Raw genomic sequence first — 25366 nt, forward strand, 5'->3', positions numbered from 1 at the left:
CTGTCTGAGAACATGACTTTTATGTGTTTATGTTAAAGCATAAGTGGCGTTAATATGTTTCTGCATAGTGCGTATGTGCTCAAGTGCCATACCATGTCACAGCCAAGCCCCAGACTGCTCCAACTATGTCATTAGCAAGCCTCTGCTTGGTTCAGGCCCGCCTCTGCTCCACAGTCCAGGCCCGAAACAACAGTATTACATTAACATCAACAAAGACAGAGACAAACATAAGGTCATTAAATACTCTGACATGGGGAACATAAACCATTGAACAAATAGAACTCTAAACAAGATAATTAAACAATAAACCAATAAAAAAAGACACATGAATATGGAGAAAAACATGAAATCTCATGAAAAGGGAAACTAGATTCTCAAAATAAAAGACACAAAAAACAGGAACCAACAGAACAAACATGACATATCCCCCCTCTAAAGGGCGGCTCCCGACACCCCAATACATGAACAAAAACACATAAAACATGGCATAAGTCCAGAGTTCTATAGGGAGCTGAGATGGGGGGGGGGGGGGCAAGGGACCAGTGAGGTGCCCATGGGGGGTGGAGCCATGAGAGTCTCGATGGAAGAAGCCATGGAAGTTGGAGCTGTGAGAGATTCGAGGGGCGGAGCTGTGGAGAACTGGAAACCCATAGAGTAGCTGAAGACTCAAAGGGCCAGGGTGGAGCCGATGGTAGGGAGGACCAAGGTGGTGCTGGAGGCTGGCCTGGACTGTGGAGCTGAGGCTAGCCTGGACCAAGCAGAGGCTTGCTAATGACATAGTTGGAGCAGTCTGGGGCTTGGCTGTGACATGGTATGGCGCTGACACTGGCGTGGCGGTGACAATGCCTGCAGTGGGCTCTGGTGTAGACAGAGACTCTGGAATGACCTCTGTGGCCAGGGGTAAGGACTGAGACTCGGAAACGACCTCTGTGGTCATGAACATGGGCAGAGAATGGAAACGACCTCTGTGGTCGTGAAATTAAATAGAGTCTCGGGAGTGACCTCTGTGGTCGATGGCATGGACCGATTCTCCGGAACGACCTCTGTGGTCATTATCACAGGCTGAGACTCAGAGATGAAATCCCTTCTCCTCTTCCTCCGTGAGGCCAAAGTTGGCAATGCAGGCTCTGGGACAGACGAGGCTTGCAACGTTGGCCCATTAGCTGTGGCAGACATGAGCGTTGTCCATGGCAGGCATGGGCTCATTGGCAATGACTTGGGATGCTGTCTTGGTGGCCATGACTTGAAACTCTGGCTTGGTGGCAATGACGTGAAACTCTGGCTTGGCGGCCATGACGTGAAACTCTAGCTTGGCGGCCATGATGTGAAACTCTGCATGTTGAGGAACTCTGGCTCAGTGTCCACCTCCCCCACAGTGAACGTGGAACCACTGATCTGCAGGGCGAGGCGAAATATTTGGCCAGATTGAGGGGACTGCGACCGCCAAGCATCATGGATGAGATAGATTCATCCTATATATAAAGGCAGAAGTCCATCTATATATCATAGAGCAGAAGTCCATCACATAGTTCTCCAGGGAACGATTAACCTGACAGAGTTTCAGAAGCCAAACTGCTGGGTCCATTGTTAGGTCGAGTATTCTGTAACATTTCTGTCAAGGACAAAGACGATGACATGAAGTGTAGATCCCAAGTGCAGTTTATTTTTCCAAACGTGATATCAAGTAACCCTAACATAAAACGTGAACTAAACAAAACTTTAACATGAACAATGAACATAAACTTGACTTGACTAAACTTGGCAATGACTTGACTATGACTTGAACGAAACAACAGTGTTACGTTAACAATACTCGGCAAAGACAAAGGCAAACATAAGGGTTATAAATACTCTGACATGGGGGAACATAAACTAATGAACAAACAGAACTCTAAACAACATAATTAAACAAAACACCAATGAAAACAAGACACATGAATATGGAGGGAAACATGAAATCACATGACAAGGGAAACTAGATTTTCAAAATAAAAGACACGAAAAACAGAACCAACAGAATAAACATAACACCAATATATTATCTTTTTGATTTCTGTAGTACTTGGTTTTTAGCAACCGCTTATGCATATGTTGTGTTGTGACACAGTAATAATACATTTTTCTTTCTTTTTTATTAAATTTTTTTCTTTTGACTGTGTGCCAAAACTTTTGACTATGCACCTGGAAATGTTAGCTTGGGGGCACAAAATTGTTAGCATTGAACCCTGCATCTATCCAAGTCTGCAATACTGGGATCATCTACATTGCTGCCAAAATCTCAGAGCTATTATTAGTGTGTTTTGTGTGTGTGTGTGTGTGTGTGTGTGTGTGTGTGTGTGTACTCAGAGCTGAACAGAAATACCCAGCCACTTAAGCACACACTAATAAACATGTATCTATTTTAGATGTAGACGCTGCAATACACTAGTGAACATGTCGCAAAGTTACTTATATAAAGTGCAGGTTTGTGTGTGTGTGTTAAACAGCAGTACTACAGCTACTTTTAGCTTCCACAGCCATGCGTAAGTGTTTAGTCGAGCTGTCAGATGTGAAACTGCCATGTCTCTACTTACATAAACTGACTGTTGAGGAAGAAAAAAGTAGCCCCTTTCCCACATACAGTCCTGGTACTTCCACCTTGAACTCTCTAGATGAGAACTATATTGAATGGAGCACACATAGACTTTTCCCTATCTTGCATTTGCACACACAACGTATCGACCATTTTTCTTCTAACATTGTTTGCTTGCGTTATACAATAGTAGCAACAACAACAACACCAAGGGAGGTTGCCAGGATTGGAGCTACCCTTTTGATAGGATTTGTTTTACACAAACTTCAGGTTACAATCTTTACACAGGGCGCATGAGCCGCATGGTGGTGTGTCCCTAAAGCCGCAGTGAGAGGAGAGAAAAGGGCACCTAGCCAATTAAAAAAATATATATTTTTCCCCTTTTTCTCCCCAATTTGGCATGCCCAATTCCCAATGCGCTCTAAGTCCTCGTGGTAGCGTAATGACTTGCCTCAATTCAGGTGGCAAAGGAAGAAGCTGCTTCCTCGTTTGAGACCGTCAATCCATGCATTTTATCACGTTGGTTGTTGAGCGCATTACAGCGTATACATAGTGCATGTGGAGGCTTCACACTATTCTCCGTAGCATCCACGCACAACTCACCATGCGCCCCACCAAGAGAGAACCACATTATAATGACCACGAGGAGGTTAACCCATGTGACTCTACCCTCCCTAGGGACCGGGCCAATTTGTTTGCTTAGGAGACCTGTCTGGAGTCACTTAGCACGCCCTGGAATTGAACTTGCGACTCCAGGGGGTGTAGTGCCTTGCCTATTTTAATCGCAGCACCCACTGTACTCAGCAGAAAATATGTTATAATGTAAAAGCTATAAAGCTTATTTCAGTCATGCCAACTCTTGGAAAGATTTGGCATAAGAATGTGGGTATGCCATATTGATAGTATATTTGTCTTGGCGGACTAGATCTGCTATGATGCTGCTAGTACGAAGACTTGCTACTGCTAGAAAATACACATGCATACTGAGTTAGCATGTGGACATGCTGCTGCTGCACAATGAGAGAAAACACAAGACATGCATGTATTATATGCTTCTTCACAAATAGACATAACAGCAATCCCCCAACAAAGCAACCAGCTAACTATGTGTGCCTAGACTGCAGGCCAAATTACGTAATGCTAATTAACTAAATTTCCATGTGTGCCTCAGCCTGCTTAGCTGAATACCTTAAACGTTAGTGACCTAACTTGTAATGTGAGCCAGGAAAGCCCAAAGATTATTTAACTTGTGACTTAGCCCAGGTATGTATGGATTTATTTACTCTCATGACCCCCAAGATAGCGATGTGTGCCAGCCAGTTTTGGCTAATGCCTACCTTATTTAAACAAGCTTCTATGTTTCATGGACAAAGCAGACCTTACCATGCAAGCTGATAGAAAAAGAGTAGTTCAGAAAAATCTTTAAAAAGTGTCCTAACTTTAAGACAACCCTACTGACGTACTTACTGAAAACTTATTTGAAAGCCAATGGTTACAGTCCCATTACAATACTATGTATCATAACTACAGCACAGTCAGAGAATGACATTTAGTTGTGAAACAGAACGAAAAACAACGTCAGATGATGTGCTGCACTTGATGGCAAAAGACTATTAAATAATTACAGATTCCCACGAAATATGATAATGCAGTTATCAATTTTTTTTATTTCTGCTGCCTTGAAATAAAAAGCACATTGATTTTGTTTCTTAATTTCAATCTAACGAATGTTTAATTCACAGTAGCCGTTGACGCGCTGTTGGTTGCTTGGTAACTGACTTGCAAGTTCATTATCAAACTCAATGGAGCGGTTTTCTAACTAGAGTGAGATACAATTTTGTAAGATACGTTTAGAATCCTAAATCAAGTTTTGCTTCTTTAATATGAATTTGTGAAAATTATTAACGTAACTGATCATTTAAAATTTAAGATAGGAAGTTTTCTGTAATATGGCCCAAAATTGGCGCATTGCACTCCAAGTAGCCTGCTACTTTTAATGCAATGAGCAATAGTAAGCTATTTGTCTTTCTTTTTCTTGCTTAAGACACATTAGGGGACGTATTTAAAGAATACTGTAAATGCAATGAAAAAATACAGAAAATCATAAATCAATTCAAATCAAATTACATTGTGTAAAATCAAATTGAATCATTCTGGATTTGCAAAAAATCACATTGAATCGAATCAAATACCTATGAATCATTAATCTAATCAGTCTGCTTTCAATCCAAAGATTCACACCCCTAGCCTGATGGGCTGTTAGATATAAAAAAAAATACTATATATTCCTTTAAAGTATTTGTCTTTTCCTGTATGTATTTAGCACATGTCAGTGTGCATGTAGGCTGCTTCCTTTAAAGCGACCATTCAAAAGGTGGAAATATCAATTCACACTTACCTGTCAGTAGAAAGGGGGCAGTCTTTAATTAAAGGTCACATCAACTCTATTGCGCTGCTGTAGTCAACCAGGTCATCTAGACACTGACAACATGCTTTAACATATGAGTGCAGTATTAACGTATGAATATAGCCTATTTATGTAGTATTACAGTTGTTAATGGAGCTGTCTGACAGATACTGTACACACAGAACGACTGTATGAAACTACAGTGACATTTTTTTTATTATTATGACACCGCAAGATGGGCATTTTTAAAACAAAGTTTCTTTCATATCTGTGTATGGTACCTAACAGCTCACATAACCTTTACAATTGCAAAAGAGATGCAAATGTAGCTGTCAGGTCAGTGTCAGAAGGCAGTACAGCAGGGTTCATATTTTTTGTGCTAAAGCACCATCTAGAGGACAACACTGCTACTGCAAACATAAAAATACAGTCATAATTTACTCACTCTCATGTTTACAAATGATGACTTTAATTCTTCTTCTGTGGAACACAAAAGATGTTCAGACAAAAAAAATATAATTACATTAAATGAAAGTAAATCATGACTCATTCCTCCCAACATCTCATTTTCGTTCCATGGAAGAAAAAAAGTCATACAGTTTTGGAATAACATAAAGGTGAATAAAAGATGACAGAATTTTAAGTTGTTGTTTTTTTCTCAAGTTCTCTATCTTCAAAGAATGTTTGGCAAATTTAAACTCAGTAAACTTTTTTCTTCATTTAAAAAAGTTTTACACCTAAAGAAATTAATAGTGCTTTTGTTTTAAATGATCAGATGTTCACTTTAACGTTATCACTTAATCATTCAATTATCAGACACTTTCTTTTTAGTGTGATGCTTCTTCCACATTTTTCAGTGTCAGTATAAAGACCAGCACAACATAAACAAAAAATGAACGAGTGCACCTTTAAGAATTAACTATGGAAATGAAAGTATAATAATGTACTAATGGTTTGTATATTTTCCAATTTCTTTATTTTTGAAATTACATATGTTAGCCAGCAGGTGGTGGCAAAAGATAATTTTTGTGTGTAATATGAGCCAGTTGGTGATGTAAAGTGAATCCGTTAGTCATTGTTTACATAGAACAGCGTTCCGTGATCACTTGTATTACTAATACATTACCAAAGCTAGGATATAGCTTTAAATGGCTTTAAACTGACAACTTCAGGATTAAGGCTCATGCTGAGAGACACAACAGACTGATTTATTACAGAACTCATGTGCTTAACTTTTCCACATTGGATACATACTGTTTAAAATGGCAGAAGACATTGCTGTTTCTATAGTGAATGACTTTTGCACACCGGCTACAGCGAAATAGAGAGGAATACCCATGCTTGGACCTACAAGCCATCGCCACCACCCTCCATCTGGCCCTCACCCACCTAGATAAAAAGGACTCATACGTTCGAATGCTGTTCATAGACTTCAGCTCAGCCTTCAACACAATAATTCCTCAGCACCTGATTGGAAAGCTGAACCTACTGGGCCTGGACACCTCCCTCTGCAACTGGATCCTGGACTTCCTGACTGGGAGATCTCAGTCAGTTCACTCAGAGTACTGGGGCCCCCCCAGGGCTGTGTGCTCTGTCCACTGCTGACTCATGACTGCGCAGCAATGCAAAGCTCGAACCACATCATCAAGTTCACCGATGACATGACCGTGGTGGGTCTCATCAGCAAGAACAACGAGTCAGCATACAGAGAGGAGGTGCAGCGGCTAACGGACTGGTGTAGAACCAACAACCTGTCTCTGAATGTGGACAAAACAAAACAAATGGTTGTTGACTATAGGAGAGCACATAGTGACCACTCTCCACTGAGCATTGACATACACATTCATACACCCATTCATACACCAATGGCAGTAGAGCTACCATGCAAGGCGCTAGCCTGCCATTGGGAGCAACTTGGGGTTCAGTGTCTTGCCCAAGGACACTTCGGCATGTGGAGTCATATGGGCCGGGCTTTGAACCACCAACCCTGCGAGTAGTGGCCGACCCGCTCTACCAACTGAGCCACAGCCGCCCCAACATGTCATCTTTTTGCACAATTCATTACATATGTGTACTGGTCGGTGCTGCACTGTCTCTTACTGTGTCTATTGTCCTGTTCCTTTTAGTAATTTATTGTACTGTCCCGTAATTATTTGCACACGTTAGCACTTTATGTAGAAATATTATTTAGTCTGTGTAGTCTCATGTGGTTCTGTGTTTGTCCTATGTTGTTTTATGTAGCACTGTGGTCCTGGAGGAACGTTGTCTCATTTCACTGTGTACTGTACTAATTGTATATGGTTGAACGACAATAAAAGCACTTGACTTGACATTGGTCAACTACCCATTGTTTTTAATTGTGCTATATAAATAAACTACCTTAACTTACCTTGATGTCTGTATACTTGAAGAATTTTGCATCTGTCACTGATCCTGCTGTTGCCATACACTGCATATTCTATTAATAATATGAGATCAGTAAAAGAAGCTTGATGATTTTTGAAAGTAAGATAAATGTTATGTTTAATTTGTATTGTTTACAGGCTGCTAAGATGGAGCTAAGCTAATGCTAGTATGCTAACCATCGCCATAGTATTCACCTGTTACCATCTCTTATTGTATTTTATTATGGAATTTGTTAAAAGAATGTAATAAAAACAAAAAAATATTATTTTAGACATAAGAATAATAATTATAGACACATCAATGTGTCTGAGGTGTTAATATCTTACAAACTGCAGACAAACAAATTAATGAAGCAGCATATTAAAAAACAGGGTGAATAGGCTTTAATTTTGTGTGCATTTGAGTAGATTTCATTCCTTTTTTAAACTTTTTGTAAATCTAAAAAAACACATGGTATGGTCTGACAAATTGTTTCTTCAAAAAAGTTATCATCCTCAGATTTGGAATATAACATTATCAGACTTGTGGCTTGAGCTCCTTTTAAGGCCAGTGTCATTTTATAAATATAGTATGACAATAATTTTCAGGTCAATTCCTATAAATTTGAGCTTTGATTTGTTTGGGCAACAAACTTACAAGTGTCTTCTGTCAAAACAGACCAGAATTACAGAAAATTGCACTCAGAAAATAGGAGCAGTGGGAACAGGATATATAACAGCACAAAATAAAATCACACCAGGAATATATATGTATTAGAAATCAAGTCAAGTCAATTTTATTTGTATAGCGCCTTTCACAACACACATCGTTTCAAAGTAGCTTTACAGAAGATCAGCATTAACAGACGATAAAACTGTAATGTCTATAAAGTTGCTGAATTGTGTAATTAGATCAAATACGATTCTTAATCGTGTTTAAAAATAATTAAATAATAGTTGTATTAATAACTCCAGTGAGCAAGCTGTAGGCGACTGTGGCAAGGAACACAAAACTCCATAAGAAATCAGAAATATTTATGTACGTGAAACATGGTAAATGTTTCTGCATTTCTGAGTCATATTAGATATCAATTGGCTAGTGTATAATATTCATATTTTTTCTTTCTTGTTTTTCAGTTTCCTGGACAGAATCGAGTCTGTAGGACATAGTGACTACACACCAACAGACCAGGTGAGGGCGCTGTTGCACTGCTTTTACTCTCCAGTGTGTGTTTGTGTTTATTGACTGGAAGCTGTGTTATGAACACACATAGCACTTTATTAGGAACACTATGCTCCTAATAAAGTGCCTGATGTGGTCATCTGCTGTTGTAGCCCATCCGCCTCAAGGTTTGATGTGTTCTGCTCACTACAATTGTACAGAGCAATTATCTGAGTTACTGTAGCCATTCTGCCATCTTGAACCAGTCTGGTCTTACTCCCTTGACCTCTCACATCAATAAGGCATTTCCATCTACAGAACAGCCACTCACTGGATGTTTTTTGTTTTTGGCACCATTCTGAGTAAATTCTAGAGACTGTTGTGTGTGAAAATCCCAGGAGATCAGCAGAAATACTCAAACCAGCCCATCTGGTACAAAACAATGATGCCATGATCCAAATCACCAAGATTACATATTTTCCCCATTCTGATGGTTGATGTGATTGGCTGATTAGATAATCCTATGAAAAATTAGGTGTACAGGTTTTCCTAATAAAGTGCTTGTGAGTGTATGTTTAATATTTTTAACTGTGTATGCAGTATTTTCATAATGATGATGAATGTTTTAAGGGTTTGTCCATTTCTTTCAGGATTTGCTGAGGTGTCGTGTTTTGACTTCAGGGATTTTTGAAACTCGATTTCAAGTAGACAAAGTCAACTTTCAGTAAGTCAACTTGATGATATTATACATAGATATGAACCATCAGTTTATTGATTACAGTGGGGTACAAAAGTCTGAGACCACATTGAAAGTCTGAAAATAAACAAAGTTTTAGTATTTAGAAAAATACAAAATTAGATGAGGAAGAAATATTAGTGATTGTGCACAATTGCTAGGTTGCTAATCAACATTAAGCAAATTTATGACATTGTCCATATTAAATACTGTACAGATGGTCAGGTTTCCTTGTTTCCATTGATACACACAAGATACTTTTTCCAAAATTCTAAAATCATGCTGATAACAAGATCATTATATTAAGCAAATAGGAGACATGCCAAATAATAATGTGAATTTTTTAATACATTTTACACTTTGATTGTTAATCTAATTGTTTAATTTCTAATTGATAAAGTTGAATGAACGTTTCACTATGTAACTTTTGGCCCTCTTGTGGTTGAAGCACAAAACTGCAATTTTTACTACCGGAGGAACATTGTTTTGGTAATTACGTGAAAAAAAAAGTAAATAAATAACAAAAGGAAGAAAAATATATCCGGAAAATATGTCTTATGAGCAGATAAGTAACATATCTTCCACTGTTGTTTTGACTTATTGATAACAGTCGTTTTAAAAAAAATAGCTTTACAAAAGTTAGGCAATGCTGACATTAGACATAATTTCTAGTGAACACTTTCTTTATATGTATTCAATTTCTTAAAAACAGAATAATAATTTTTTAATTCTCTCTCTCTCTCTCTCTCTCTCTCTCTGTGTCAGTATGTTTGATGTAGGTGGTCAGAGAGATGAGAGGAGGAAATGGATTCAGTGCTTTAATGGTGAGTGTAGATTCTTATTGGGTGATTCTCAAAAAACCTGTCAAAAACTGTTCTGGCCATATTTAACCCCAAGTCAATACAAACAAAATATGAAATTATATTTTGCTTATAGAAAACTATGCCACATTGCATTGTGATTGATTTAAATATTTTTGCTTTGTAAAATTATTTTCTGAATACTTAAGCACATATTAACTGCCAATTCTCATTACCATAACACATCAGACACATTCACATGTTTTAAAAAGATGTATAGTGATTTAAAAAAAAAAAAAAAAATATATATATATATATATATATATATATATATATATATATATATATATATATATATATATTAATATAAATGTTATCCACGTTATGGCAATGAGAATATCATAATGACCATAATTTTTCTTGTTTCAGTAATGAGAATTGGGGGTAAAATGTGCTTAAATTGTCAAAGAATAATTGCACAATGTAGGCTTCATATTCTATATGCAATATACATATAAATATTTAAGTCTAAATATATATTATGTACAGTAGTCTATACATACAGTATTACAGTATATATATATATATATATATATATATATATATATATATATATATATATATATATATATATATATATATATATATAATGATTTTTTCTCTTTTTTCTTTCTTTATTTTATTTTATTTAAAGTAGGACCAGGACATTTTTGACAGGTTTGTTGATAATCAGCCTACACTGATCAGCCACAACATTAAAACCACTGGCAGGTGAAATTAATAACATTGATTATCTCATTGCAATAGGACCTGTGAAGGGGTGGGATATATTAGGCAGCAAGTGAACAGTCAGTTCTTGAATTTCATGTGTTGGAAGCAGGAAAAATGGGCAAGTGAAAGAATCTGAGGCGATATTATGATGGCTGGATGACTGGGTCAGAACATCTCCAAAACGACAGGTCTTGTGTGGTGTTCCCGATATGCAGTGGTTAGTTCCTACCAAAAGTGGTCCAAGGAAGGACAACCAGTGAACCGGTGACGGTCATGGGCACCCAAGGGTCATTACGAATGATAGCTCGTGTTGTCTGATTCCACAGAAAAGCTACTGTAGCACAAATTGCTGAAAATCTTAATGCTGGCCATGATAGAAAGGTGTCAGAACACACAGTGCATCACAACTTGCTGCATATGGGGGTGCGTAGACAGAGTGCCCATTCTAACCCCTGTCCACAGCCAAAAGCGCATACAATGGGCATGCATCAGATTTGGACCATGGAGCAATGGAAGAAGGTGGCCAGGTCTGATGAATCATGTTTTCTTATAGATTATGTGGACGGGTGTGTGTGAGTCATTTACCTGGCAGTAGGATGCACCATGGGAAGAAGGCAGGCTGGAGGCAGTGTGATGCTCTGGGCAGTGTTCTGCGGGGAAACATTAGTTCCTGGCATTCATGTGGTTGTTACTTTGATACGTACCACCTACCTAAAGATTGTTGCACACCACATACACCACTTCATGGCAACGGTATTCCCTGATGGCAGTGGCCTCTTTCAGCAGGATAATCACCCGCCACACTGCAAAAATTGTTCAGGAATTGTTTGAGGAACATGATAAAGAGTTCAAGGTGTTGACTTGGCCTCCAAATTCCCCAGATCTCAATCCAATTGAGCATCTATGCGATATGCTTGACCAACAAGTCCGATCCATGGAGGCTCCACCTCGCAACTTGCAGGACTTGAAAGACCTGCTGCTAATGTCTTGGTGCCAGAGACCACAGGATACCTTCAGAGGTCTTGTGGTCCACACCTCATCGGGTCAGAGCTGTTTTGGCGGCACAAGGGGGACCTACGTGATATAAGGCAGGTGGTTGTAATGTTGTGGCTGATAGGTGTATAGAGCGACAGTACCCGACCACTTTTTCAGCCATCTTGGTTCCGGAAGTGTTTTCCCATTAAACATTTCCATAAGGATTTATTAAAATACTTCATATTTATGTTAAGTTATCAGCCATGAACCAAACCAACCAACTCCGAAGTGAATCACAACATTACAAACTTTGATAAATGCAAAAATGTATTTTAAAATTGGACAAAAGACAAAGGTATAAGACGTATCCACTTGTGTCCATAATGTGATGATGGCTGCAACAGAAGCATACAGTATATCATTGATTAACAATCTCTGAGCTCACGATAAGTCTGTCTTTAATGGTTTAAAAGTTATTATTAATAATGAATTGGGCAATGGAAAAAATCAATAGGATTTTTACTTCCAGAACCAGACCGTTGAGCTGTATTGCACAACATACTGAATACATTTGAATTACTGTATATTCAGAAAATTTTAGTAAAAACATCTGAAAATCTAAATGTCTATTTGTGTGTTATTTATGTGTGTTTGGTGATGATATATGTCAGATGTGACGGCCATCATCTTCGTGGCAGCCAGTAGCAGTTATAACATGGTCATCAGAGAAGACAACAGCACTAACCGCCTGCGCGAGTCTCTCGACCTTTTCCGCAGCATCTGGACGAACAGGTTTCACACTTCTGCTGTTTCACACATTCTCAATGTCACGTGTACTGCATGATAGGGATCAGCATTTTAGGTATTTTATCTACAAGTACTCACAATTAGGAATGTCCCAATACCTTTTTATTTTTTTTGTACTTAATACGTCTTTTTTGCTACTCACTTATACTGAGTCCGATACCTGTTCTAAATTCCATGTCAACATATTTTATCATCAAAATTGTGTTTAAATAAATGAATTCATTAAAACTTGAATCAAATAAAAATATTACAGTTAAAGCTGCATAATATAAGATTTTTTTGGTTAAAAATGAACAAATTGCCATTATTGATTAAGTACATAAACGATCAGTGTTCAAAACCTTACTCGGTACCCGATTTACTACAGTAAGCCTATAAAAATTATTTGTATTTTGAGCCTTTGAGGATTTGGTGCGAAATCGCTGGCTTATGTCTTTCCTCTTTGCGTCATGATGTCATGATGTTCCGACCGGACTCGGTAAGACAATGTGTCGTATTCCCCGTGGGATGTTATCTCTGCGGTGTCCTCTTTGGTCCTCCTCTTTGGAGGGACACCCCCTGATGTGGACCTTATATGACCCATAGCTGAACTATTTTGTTCCTTTTGGAGAGGAAAAAGAGAAGAGGCCGCGGCTTGGTCAGCCGGCCTTATTTTTTGAGTAGTCGGCTTGTCCCCGATGTGCAGGGGACCGTTTGATGCCTACAAGTGCGTTGGGGGTAGTTGCGTGTTGGTCTGGTGCACTGGCTACGAGACACACAGAGTTCTGCCCGTCTTGCACCACCACTCCACGTAACACAGTTCAGTAGTTGTGGCGTTTTCCAAAGGGAGACCTAGTGTCACTACATCGACACAACGTCGAGTGAATGACAGAAGGGGAACGTATTGGTTACTTGCCTGATGGAAGGAACGAGACGTTGTGTCCATCCTGCCACCACACTGAACTACCCGTTGAAATGGCTGGGACCTTGTCTCGGCTCCTCAGTGCGAAACCTGAATGTGGCTTGCATTGCCGGCTCCTTATATACTCATATGTCCGGGGGAGTTCCACTCGCTAATTTTCATTGGCCTTTTCTCAAAGATCAGAGATGTCTGGGGCTCCCAGGAGCAACCCCTACTGTCACTACATCGACACAACATCTCGTTCCCTCCATCAGGCAAGTAACCAAGATGTTATGTAGTGCAGCTTTAAATTTCAACATAACATTGTCTTATTTTTCATCAAATAAATATAGAACATCACCGCACAAACCAAAATACAACATTGGAGTCATATTTTCTTCAAATAAAGTTCTGCAGAACAGAGCATCACAGATGTGAGACATTGCTTAAATATAATACAATTACAATTGATTTATCATTGTTATTATTACTAGTAGTAGTTGTAGTAGTATTACAGTGAATATTACATCATTTCACAGTAGTGATAAAATTATTTTATACTTTTTTTTTTCTTTTAAATTGAGCTTTTATTTTGACAGATCTTTCTGAGTGTTTCTGATCACATGTGACAGTAATCCGGAAAAGCCGGTCGCCATTCAACTCAAAGTGTTTATTAAACCGCAAAAGGCAATTGATATGTAATTTTATTTAATAATTAAATATGTATGTACTCTGGGCCTAGCACAATAAGTTCGCTGTCATCTGCAACAAACAGATGCTCATGTTGGTGTTTCCGTGTATGAGCCAAGGAGGAGCTTTATAAGGTTTGTGCAGCCGGCATCTGCACAACATGGTCTCCTCTCCACGCATTCACAAGCACTCACATGCAAACTATATATTTATCTTAATAAATCACATCTTTTACAGCTAAATAATCTCACTAGGACATAACTTGACTTTTTGCTGACATAAAACATACAGTGCTTTATATCACACACTCCTATTCAGCATTAAGCATATACTACTTCACACATCTATAGCCTCTTCAATATCTCCTTCTTTAACAAATCTCAAGAACATCTCCCAAATTTCTTAAATTCAGAAGACTTCCCCTTGATCACATACGTAAGCTTCTCAAGGGCCAAATTGGATATCAAGTTTTTCAGCCAAAGTCCAAGGGAAGGACAACTTGTATGCTTCCAGCAAAGGGCAATTGAACGCCTGGCTTGTAGTAGGCACAAATCCACCAGTTTTTTCTCTTTGACGGGCAGAGAGCAATTGTCCACATAGACACCCAATACACATATTACCGGACTTAAAGAGATAGGAGTAGTAGTAAATTGAGATATATAATGCATCACTTTCCTCCAAAACGTTTGTACCTCACCGCATTAACACACACAATGAAAAAATGTGCCTTGGAAATTATTGCATTTAAAACAGAAATCAGGAATACTAGGGTTAAATTTATTTAATCTCACAGGTGTGATATAAGTTCTCATTATCCAATTATATTGTAACTGTCTTAAACGAGTATTTATAGTTCGTGTTTGTGCTTTTAAACATATTGTACCCCACTCATCTAATGAAATGTCTTTATTTAAATCCTGCATCCATGCTCGTCTTTTATTTTCAGAATTTTCTTTATGATTCTGTACCAGTATATTATATAATTGGGTAATTCGCCCTTTACTGAAACAGTCTTGCGTGGAAAAGGTTTCCAGTGTGGATAATGAAGTGAGTTGCTCAGAATTCTTTCGTTTTGAAAAAATAAAACTTCTGAGCTGTAAGTATTTAAAAAAATGTTTCCGGGGTATATGAAACTTTGATACCAGATTGTCAAATGACATTAAAATATTGTCTTCATATAAGTCCATCAGTCTAAGTATTCCCATATTCAACCATAGTTTAAAACCCATATAATTTTTAGCTGGAGTGAAATATTCATTCCCCCAAATCGGGGAGAAGCAAGACAACAATGGGGCCTCTCCGAGAAATTTATGAACTTCGTACCAGACCATAATAGTATTCTTCACAAATGGATTGTCCATTTTTCTTTTTAGTTCTTTAAGGGGCGCTGAATATAAGAAGCTGTCAAGTGTCAAGCTTTTTGCAGCCAACATTTCAATCTGTAACCAAGGCATATTCGTATCCCTAGAGCAGTGGTTCTCAACCGGTGTGGCGTGCCCCCCCAGGGGGGCGCGGACACTCTCCCGGGGGGGCGCGAGTAGGCTACGATGGAAGGGGAAAAAAACTGGAAAAAACATTTTTTGGGGCACATTTTTTTTATCACTAAACTACTGTCATAAGAAGTTATAGTTTTGTATATACATAACTCCTGAATAAAAATAAAAATGTGTTTGGACTGATTTAAAAAAAAAAGTTTTGAACAAATTTGATTGGTTTGTCGATAGTGAGCGTAAATGCAGGTGATAAGCATAAGCGGTTTCATTAAGCGAGTCATTGAGTAGTTCATTCAAACGATTCGTTCAAACGGCCGATTCATCAAGAATGAGACAGTTGTTTGTGAATGGGTCATTGAATCTTTGACTCAACAGATTCGTTCATAACACTGAATCATTCAAAACACGATTGAGTATTGCTGTGAGATGCGCTATGCTAAATAAATAACAATACATTGTTGTAACAGCAATATCTCCAAGTTTTGTTTTTCACTGTAAAAATGTCATGATTTGCCAATGCAAAGAGAGTGCCGCCACCTTTTCCCCCCACTTCAAGCACTGATTATAACACAAACAAATCATCCTCCTGGCGGCTTATTTTTTGGGCAAAAGCGACAAATCCAGTGACTTTTACTGGTGTTTTTGGAGACTTTTGTGGTGTTTGGAGACTCGAAAGCACGAATCACTCTGCAGTTCTCTACTAACAGCGGGTGCTGCCGTGAGCCCCTCTCCCGTCCAAAAGCACTCACAGGCGGTCAGTCTCTCAGTAGCCTCGCGCAGCAGTCAGAGCAGAGAGGAGACACACACCCCTCCGCGTCCAGGCTGCAAATGAATCGCGCATGCGCATGGCGGCCGCCGTTCCCGCCCTGGCTTACAGAGCGGGGTATAAATGTAAATGTTCACTCGCTCTCACACAAAAATAAATCACTGCATTTAAATTGACTCACGACATAGCTTTCCATTCACTCTAGTCTAGTCTCATGCCACTCACTCTAGTCTAGTCTCTGTTCGCTTGTGCCAGCTCTCACTAGTCTTATCTCGATTTACATAGGCCTTTACTACAAAACCCCAACATTCTTTTTAAAGACTAAACCCACAAACATTCTTTTTTAAGATTAGATCAAATCTCAGCCCTAGCCAGTATTTTTTTTTTAACTGCTAGGCAGTAGCTACACTTAGCTAAAACTACCCACACGACTAAGACACACACACACACACACACACACACACACACACACACTGACGAGGACTACAATCGTTAAGTATTAAAATAAAAATCTGAATTGTCTGCAAAATAATTATTTTGTTCGTTTAATTAAAGATTGTGCCGACTGATTAGCCCCTGATATGTCTCTCAACATACACCACACACACAGTTACATATTGCCTAAACTTTATTGAAAACACATCAAAATGGAGAAATTTCTTGTGAGGACCAACAAGCCAACCGACGCACCACCAGCTGCAAAAAATCTTCGAAGGTATGATGAAGCATACCTCCAATTTGGGTTTACAGTCACGGCTGATCTGAGACCTCAGTGTGTCTTGTGTGCCGAGGTGCTGGCAAACGACAGTATAAAGCCCTGCAAATTAAAAAGGCACCTCGAAACAAAGCATGCTGGCATTAAAAATAAACCAGCTGAATATTTTAAAAGAAAGCTTGATGGCCTCCATCAGCAACAGGCAACCATTTCAGTGCACAGCACTGTGTCTAAACAGTGTTTGGAGGCATCGTATGTAGTGGCCAAAAGGATCGGTAAACTGGGTAAACCGCATACAATCGCCGAGACTCTCATTTTGCCGGCAGCGCAAGACATGTGCAGAATAATGATAGGCGATAGTGCATCAGCCAAACTCAGTGCAGTACCACTGTCCAATGACACAGTCGCTAGGAGAATTGTAGACATGTCCAATGATATCAGAGAGCAACTGATAGAGTTCGTAAAAAAGAGTCCTTACTACACGCTGCAGCTGGACGAATCCACTGATATTGCTGGGCAGGCACTGCTCCTCACCTATGTCAGGTATCTGCGGGACAAGGCGATTGAGGAGGATGTCTTGTTTTGCCAGCCTCTTCAGTCGCACACTACAGGAGAAGCCATTTTCAATGTCCTTGATATTTTTATCCGTGAAAATGGTTTGGCTTGGGGCCGATGCATTGGCCTATGCACGGATGGTCACAGGCAATAACGGGGCGTGAGCGTGGCCTAGCTGCTCGCGTTCAGCAAGTAGCTCCACTTGTGAAATGGACACATTGCATGGTCCATCGCGAAGCACTAGCTGCTAAAAAAATGCCGGTTCTCTTTGACTCCGTGCTGAACCAATCCGTGAAAATAATAAATCTCATCAAATCATGGCCGCTAAACTCTCGCTTGTTTGGGGTCCTCTGCCAGGAGATGGGGTCAGGGCACGAACAGCTGCTTCTGCACACTGAAGTTCGCTGGCTCTCCAGGGGGCGGGTGTTACAGCGGTTGTATGAGCTGCGAGAGGAGGTGAAGTGGATTTTGACAGAAATCAAATCAGATCTGGCGAAGCATCTGGATGACACTATGTGGCTTGCGTCTCTGTCCTATTTGGTCGATATATTTTACCGCTTGAATGGCCTCAACCTGTCTTTGCAAGGCCGCGAAACTCATATTTTGCTCCTTGCAGACAAAGTGCACGCCTTCACACAAAAACTAGACCTCTGGCATGGCCGCATCAGTCGAGGGAACTGCGACATGTTCCCCAGCCTTGCAAACTTTATCACTGATGCAGGCACGTCACACGATTTCTCCTCCCTATTTCAATCAGCGTCTGAGCACCTGTCAGCAATGAGAAAACAATTTACTGACGTACTTTAAAGAGGATTATCACTCTTTTGCGTGGGTTCGAGATCCGTTTGTGTGCACAGCAAACGAGCTATCAATTGATATGCAGGAACAGCTTATTGAGCTGAAGAGTGACAGTAGACTGAAGGAACTCTTTAGCTCCTGCCCTCTTTCGTCATTCTGGGCAGCATTGATGCAGGAATACCCTGAACTCTGTGACGTCGCCTTGAAGATTCTCCTTCCTTTCGCGTCAACATATTTGTGTGAGGCAGGATTCTCAAAAATGACTGCACTCAAAACGAAATACCGCAGTCGTGCACAAATCGAGGATGATTTGTGGCTATGTTTATCAAACATTGAGCCAAGAATTGAGGATCTTTGCAAGGCAAAGCAGGCTCAGGTCTCACCTTAACATCACCTACCAGCAAGCTTCTGTAAAAAATGCAGATGATGCCTACTATTAGGCCTAGTAATAATAACAATAATAATTCCCAATTATAGTAATAGCCTAGTAATGATGATAGGCCTACTGATGATTCCTACTGTCACAGGGAAAATATAGAAGGCACAATCGAAGTCTAGGCTTCCTGTTACTCCAGACAAAATTAGAAAGAAGCTTACTCGCTTTTTGGAAAAAAGTAGGAGGAGGGGCAATTGGTAAATAAAAATCTCGGTAATACGTTCATCTTAATCACATTTATTCTTCCCATTAAAGACAGGGGCAGCGTCATCCATCTAGTCGTCTCCTCAGACACCTTCGCCATTAAAGGTTCATAGTTGGCTGAACTAAGAGAGCCTATTTTGGGGGTTATTTTAATTCCTAGGTAATCAAAACCATTAACAGCGTTAACAAAAGGATATACTATTTTTGGATTAATTCTCTCTTGCTCATTTAGAAACATGATTGATGACTTGTCTTTATTTATTTTGAACCCAGAAAAAACACCGAACATGCCCATAAGCTTTAAAAGGAAGGTATCGATTTTTCAAGTTCTGATAGAAACACTATAGTATCATCAGCATATAAGGCAATACGGTGTTCTAAATCTGCTGAATGAATACCGTGAATTATAGGGTGTGATCTAATTGTTATTGCAAGTGGTTCCATGGATAATACAAAGAGTAGAGGCGAAAGGGGCGAGCCCTGTCTGGAACAACGACTTAATTTAAATGGTTGTGAGATAAGATTGTTAGTGAGTATCTCCGCAGTGGAATCAACTAATAGAATTTCCATCCATCTACGGAATATTATAACCAAAACCAAACCGCGCAAGAACCTCCAACAAATACGGCCATTCAAGTCTGTCGAATGCCTTTTCGACATCGAGCGACAGGATGGCCATGTCAGGGGCACCGTCCCCGGTATGTACCAAATTGAGTACCCTCCTATTCAAAAGTGAAATTGGTCTATATGACCCACATTCTACAGGTGGCTTTCTTGGCTTCAAAATCAGAGTGATCAGGGCATTTCTCAACGAGGGAGGAAGAGATCCTTGCTGAAAAGCTTCTACATACATATCCAGTAACGGGCCTATTAATTTATCTTTAAATTCCTTATAAATGTCAATTGGGAGTCCGTCCGGACCCACCGCCTTACCGCCCCTCATTTTAAGAATAGCATTAGAAACCTCTTCTAATTCCAATTCCCTATCTAGCTCAAGTTTTGTCTCTTTGGAAATAGAGGGAATATCCAACCCATCCAAAAATGTGTTTTGAGTAAGAGCGCTTATAGGAAATTCGGTTTGATACAAAGATTTGTAAAAGGATATAAATGTACAGTTAATCTCAGCCGGATCCGTTGTAATTTCTCCTCTCCCATTAATAATTTCATTAATAGCTCTTTCTGATGTCAATTTCTTAAGTTGCCAGGCCAGCAGTTTACTGGATTTCTCACCCTGATCATAAAAAGTTTGCTTCAGTCTTAATATACTATTTTCAGCTTTTAGTGTTGAAGGTTCCTCATATTCAGCTTTTAGTGCTAATAATTTTTGCTTAATTCGCACAGATTTATCTAGATTTATTATTTTCTCTAAATCTCTGATTTCAGTATCTAACTCAAGCAGCTTTTGTCTATCTTTATTAAATTTGGATCTAGTATAACTAATAATTTGGCCTCTAATAAATGCCTTAAAGGCTTCCCATCTAATGGCCACCGAGGTTTGAGCTGTATTTATTGTAAAATACAGGTCTATCTGTTCACCAAACAAATTTTATGAATGCAGTGTTTTGCAACCATCTAGTCCACAAGCGCCATCTAGGAGAACTTTTAGTTGTTTGAGTGTCTAAATAAAATAATGAGGTGGGGGAATGATCCGACAAAACCGCACTATCGTATATACAACTTTCTATACTAGGCAATAAAGAAACAGAAATTAAGAAATAATCTATACGAGAGGAGGTTTTAGATAAAGAAGAGAAACATGAGTATTCCCTTTTTAAAGGATTTAGTGTTCTCCAAGAGTCACATAAATGTAAATCTTTCATAGCTTGTCTTATTTTCTTTCTACCTTGAGAGTGAGAGCTATCCAGCCCTGAAGAGCGATCAAGCACCGGGTCAAGAGTGCAATTAAAATCACCTGCTACTATCACTGTTCCAGGTAGCGAGGCAATCAATAAGAAAAGATGTTAAAAAAATGCAGGATTATCCTAATTTGGGGCATAAATATTAACCAAATTAATAATTTTACTCATATAAGTTCCCTGCACTATCAGATATCTACCAGCCTTGTCTGTAATATTCTTATTTACTTTGAAGGGTACGGCCCTATGGATCAACACCTCTTTAAGTAAATGAGTTTCCTGAAGGAATACTATAGAGGATTCAAGTTGCTTAATCCTCGTCATCACTTGCTTAAGTTTAATTATTTTAATCATCCCCCTTACATTCCAAGAGGTAAATTTAAGCTTCTTGATCTGTGAGATTTTGTTCTAATTTAAGACAAATTGTACAGCATATCAATAGCCATATATAGTTCAAGTAATCATTCGATGTGGAAGTTAACCAAGAAATCAGCCAAAATAAGGAGTTCGTATAAAAATTATAAAAACAAATAAATAACTCAAAAACCTGCCATGGACACCCTTTAGCTGTTATCCCGAACTGAACAGCCGGACCCCTCCCCCTTATACCACCTTGAGATATAGTTATGTCCCCACACCGATCCAATATTAACAAGGGAACAGTTAAACCAAACCACGTGTTTATATAGATCAGAAAAAAATAAACCATAAAACAAACAGAAAATGTGTGAGTCACCTGGCTTTGAATTACAATGGAGAAAAAAAAAAAAAATATATATATATATATATATATATATATATATATATATATATATATATATATATATATATATACACACATACATACACACACACACACATAAGAAAAGATAAGTAATCTACATATAAATTAGCTTCTCCCCCAATATGCACAAGTGACTCACTGCCTTAACATTGTAACGTTAGGTTACTGGCCTCAGATAAAATGGTGGGGAAACTATTTAAATAATAATAACATATGTACACATATAAAATAAAATAATAATCGTGCCATCTGTGTCTAGAAATGCACTAGCAAGGTAAGCTTGCTTGCAAGGTAGCAAGGTACAAGGTAAGAACCTACCCAGCTAGAAAAACTCAGAGTCACTTCTCACTAGGACTCAAATTAAGAAAATGACAAGCGTCCTTTTAGGTTCTTTCTGCTTCACCTGTACTTTGTATTCCCTGCAAAAACTTTTCCGCATCAACCGGATCCTCAAACTCACGGGTCTGTCCATCAATCGTCAGGCGCAGCTTGGCTGGGTAAACTATTCCATAATTGACGTTCAGGGATCTGAACCGTTGTTTAACCCCGTCAAAATGCCTCCTCTGGCGGTGAAGCTCCGCGGATAAATCGGGGAAATATCTGACCTCATGATTTCCATACATGATCTTGCCTTTAATCCTGGCAGCTCTCATGACTCTGACTTTATCTTGGAAGTTCAAAAATTCATGATCAGCACTCTTGGAGGAGATGATCGATTGGATTGTGAACGACCAGGTAGTCTGTGTGCTCTCTCGATGATGGGCGGCACGGAGAAGGTTGCCAGGCCCAACACTTCAGGTAACCAAATTCCTAAGAAGGCGACCGCGTCGACCGATTTTCCACCTTTTCAGGAAGATTAACCACTCTTAGGTTCGATCTTCGCGAGCGGTTTTCAAGGTCGTCTAGCTTATGTGAAAGGAAGGCTAGGCGTTTAACTACCTCTTCCATCTTGCCCTTCTCCATAGTAACTGTGTCTTCTACGTTGCTAATTCACTCTTCGGCCATATCCATGTGTCCTGAGAAGTCTCTCAAGTCCTTTTTTACCTCATGAATCGCGTTAAGAACGTCATCTATCTTTGTCGTAAAGTCACTTCTCATCATGTCCAACTTTTGGATCACATCCAGATTCTGGCCAGTGTTGGTACAACTTTATTCAGGTTGGGAAGCGCTGCATGCGTTGCCTGATGAGCTAGCTACACTGCTAGCATCCCATTCATCACCCTGGTCCTTGAGTGGCGAGGAGTCCGTTTTGTGCTTCGTTTTGAATTTTTCCGACGGCATTTCGATTCTTATTTCACCTCAAGCAGTTAATGAAAAAATGTACACTTGTATAAACAAAAAGACGGAGAATATACAGGATTTCCAACAAATAACGCCAGGCGCTCACAAAAAGACGTGCACTCAGCTCGGAGTCATAACCGCGCCCCCACATAACTTGATTTTAATTTGTGCACTGAATGTTTGTATAATGACATTCGTATGTCAGATTATCGGTTATTGGTATGGGAGCATGGTATTTTACGAGTACAAGAACTTGAGTGCAGTATCGGACCCGATTCCGATACCATTATTGATATCACGACATCCCTACTTACAAAAGGGGGAGCATAATGTTTGGTCTCTGTACTAGGGATATGCCCGGATTTGACACCTGTATTTGAATACCACAATCACTATTCATTTATTCTACACTTGTTATAGAGGTTTTCAACAGGACCCGAGCCCATTGTGACCTGACAAACAATCTGTTCAGGTGTTTTTGCGTTAAACATTAAAGTTTTGACTTTAATGTGAGTCATTTTATAATTTGATGATCTAAGTATGTGCTATTTAGGCTCATACAGTGCCTATAGAAAATAATCATACCCATTTGGAATAGTAAAGAATTTGTCTTACAGTCTTTTTTTTTTTACAGCTTTTATTTACTTTTTTTATTTTATTTATTGAACCTTACAACATTGTAAAGCAAATAATTATGCTTTATGCATTGAAATAAAAAGTTCTATGTTGTAAGTTATATGTTAATTCCACAATATGTTAAAATAATAAGAGAGAGATATCCATTACAAGCTCCAAAACTGCTCCAGTAAGAAATCATCAGTATCTATTTTTTTTTACTCTCTTTGCCGTTTTGTTGTAATGCAAATCGTCATGGTTACTGTTGTAACCTCCGTTCCCCGAGGGATGGAACGAGACGTTGTGTCGAATGAAGTGACACAAGGGGTCTTCCTGGGTCACCAAACGTTCCTCTGAACCTGAGAAAAGGCCAATGTCAAGTTGGCAGACAGAATTTGCATGCCCCGTCCCAGACATACAGGTATAAAGGGAAGCGGGGCAGCAAGTGTCAGTCAGGATTTTGCACTGAGGAGCTGAAAATAAGGTACGGCCGTTTACAGTGGTAGGACTTGTGCTGTGGCAGGAGGGACACAACGTCTCGTTCTTTCCCTCGGGGAATGGAGGTTACAACAGTAACCATGACGTTCCCCTTCTGTCACTCACTTGACGTTGTGTCGAATGAAGTGACACAAGGGGTCCTATCTAAAAACGGCATGCACTGACCGGGTTACGTGAACTGTCAAATAGGTGCAAGCAGGCTACTGCGGTGTCGGCTGCACATAGCCCTTCCTAACACCCTCAAAGAGATGTCACATACAGACCTTAGGTTCCCCGCACCCCTAAGGGGGGCAACAGGTGCTACATGACTAGTATGGGAGCAAGCCCGGCAGCCACTGCCTTTTCCCTCACTATGTCTCTCACATAGGACGTGAAGTGGCTGCTATCTTAACGCTATGAAATGCGTCAGGGAAGGCGGTCTTTCCCGGTCCTATTCTTTCATGGGGAAAAGACCCTGTGGAGGCCACATCCTACCCAGTCTAGGGGGAGGTAACAGGTGAAAAGCCATACATGGGAAATGGCATGGTGGTAGGTCCAGCCTAATGAGAGGGGACTCTACTGAGCAGCAGGGCTGCCCAAGGGAAACACGGGTCCGCAGACTGTACCACGGGAAATACATCAAGGGGAGTTTGCCTGAGAAGGGAACTAAGCCCGTGGAGCCCGACCTCAGTACAGAGCACCTGTGACTCGTAGTGGGTCTGGCCACGAATTGCTTTGCTGAATCCGCCGGCCAGAAGGCTAGGGAGGAGAACATCCAGGGAGCGACGCTTAGTGGATAACCTGGGATAGAAGGCGCACTGGATCAACTTGGTGAAGGGCACTGTGTGCAAGCGAAACACCTGGTCGGTTGTGCCGCGTTACCGAGTTCTACCGGCTCGGACCTGCCAAAACATGGGACGAGACCGACTCAATCCTGAGATTGTAAAATCTGGCAAAGGTTTTGGGTGTTTCCCATCCCTGCTAAGTTGTCTGCTAAGGAGGTGCCATGGGCCAGTGCCCACGAGGATGCCTCACTTCTCGTAGAGTGTGTTCGAACCCGCAAGGGGGCAGGCACGGCCTGGGTGTGATAAGCTAAGCAAATAGCATCAATGACCCAGTGAGCTAACCTAACCTGGAGTACAAATAGATATGCAAAGCATGTACCGGACACAGCAACAAGAAGGCTGGGTCTGCCTCCTCCC

The 25366-nt window shown here is 39.9% G+C and overlaps 1 protein-coding gene across 2 annotated transcripts in view; it reads left to right on the top strand.

The window, feature by feature from the left end:
- The window catches only part of LOC127634678 (guanine nucleotide-binding protein G(olf) subunit alpha-like), a 149997-nt gene that overhangs the window by 106877 nt on the left and 17754 nt on the right, over positions 1-25366 (top strand). For both annotated transcript variants that reach the window (XM_052114321.1, XM_052114322.1), the window contains exons 6-9: positions 8501-8555; positions 9176-9249; positions 10027-10085; positions 12479-12599. In XM_052114321.1, the coding sequence (XP_051970281.1) occupies positions 8501-8555; positions 9176-9249; positions 10027-10085; positions 12479-12599 (309 nt within the window). The remainder of the gene's footprint in view (positions 1-8500; positions 8556-9175; positions 9250-10026; positions 10086-12478; positions 12600-25366) is intronic.

The sequence above is a fragment of the Xyrauchen texanus genome, chromosome 41, assembly GCF_025860055.1.
Source record: "Xyrauchen texanus isolate HMW12.3.18 chromosome 41, RBS_HiC_50CHRs, whole genome shotgun sequence".
Taxonomy (NCBI): Eukaryota; Metazoa; Chordata; class Actinopteri; order Cypriniformes; family Catostomidae; genus Xyrauchen; species Xyrauchen texanus.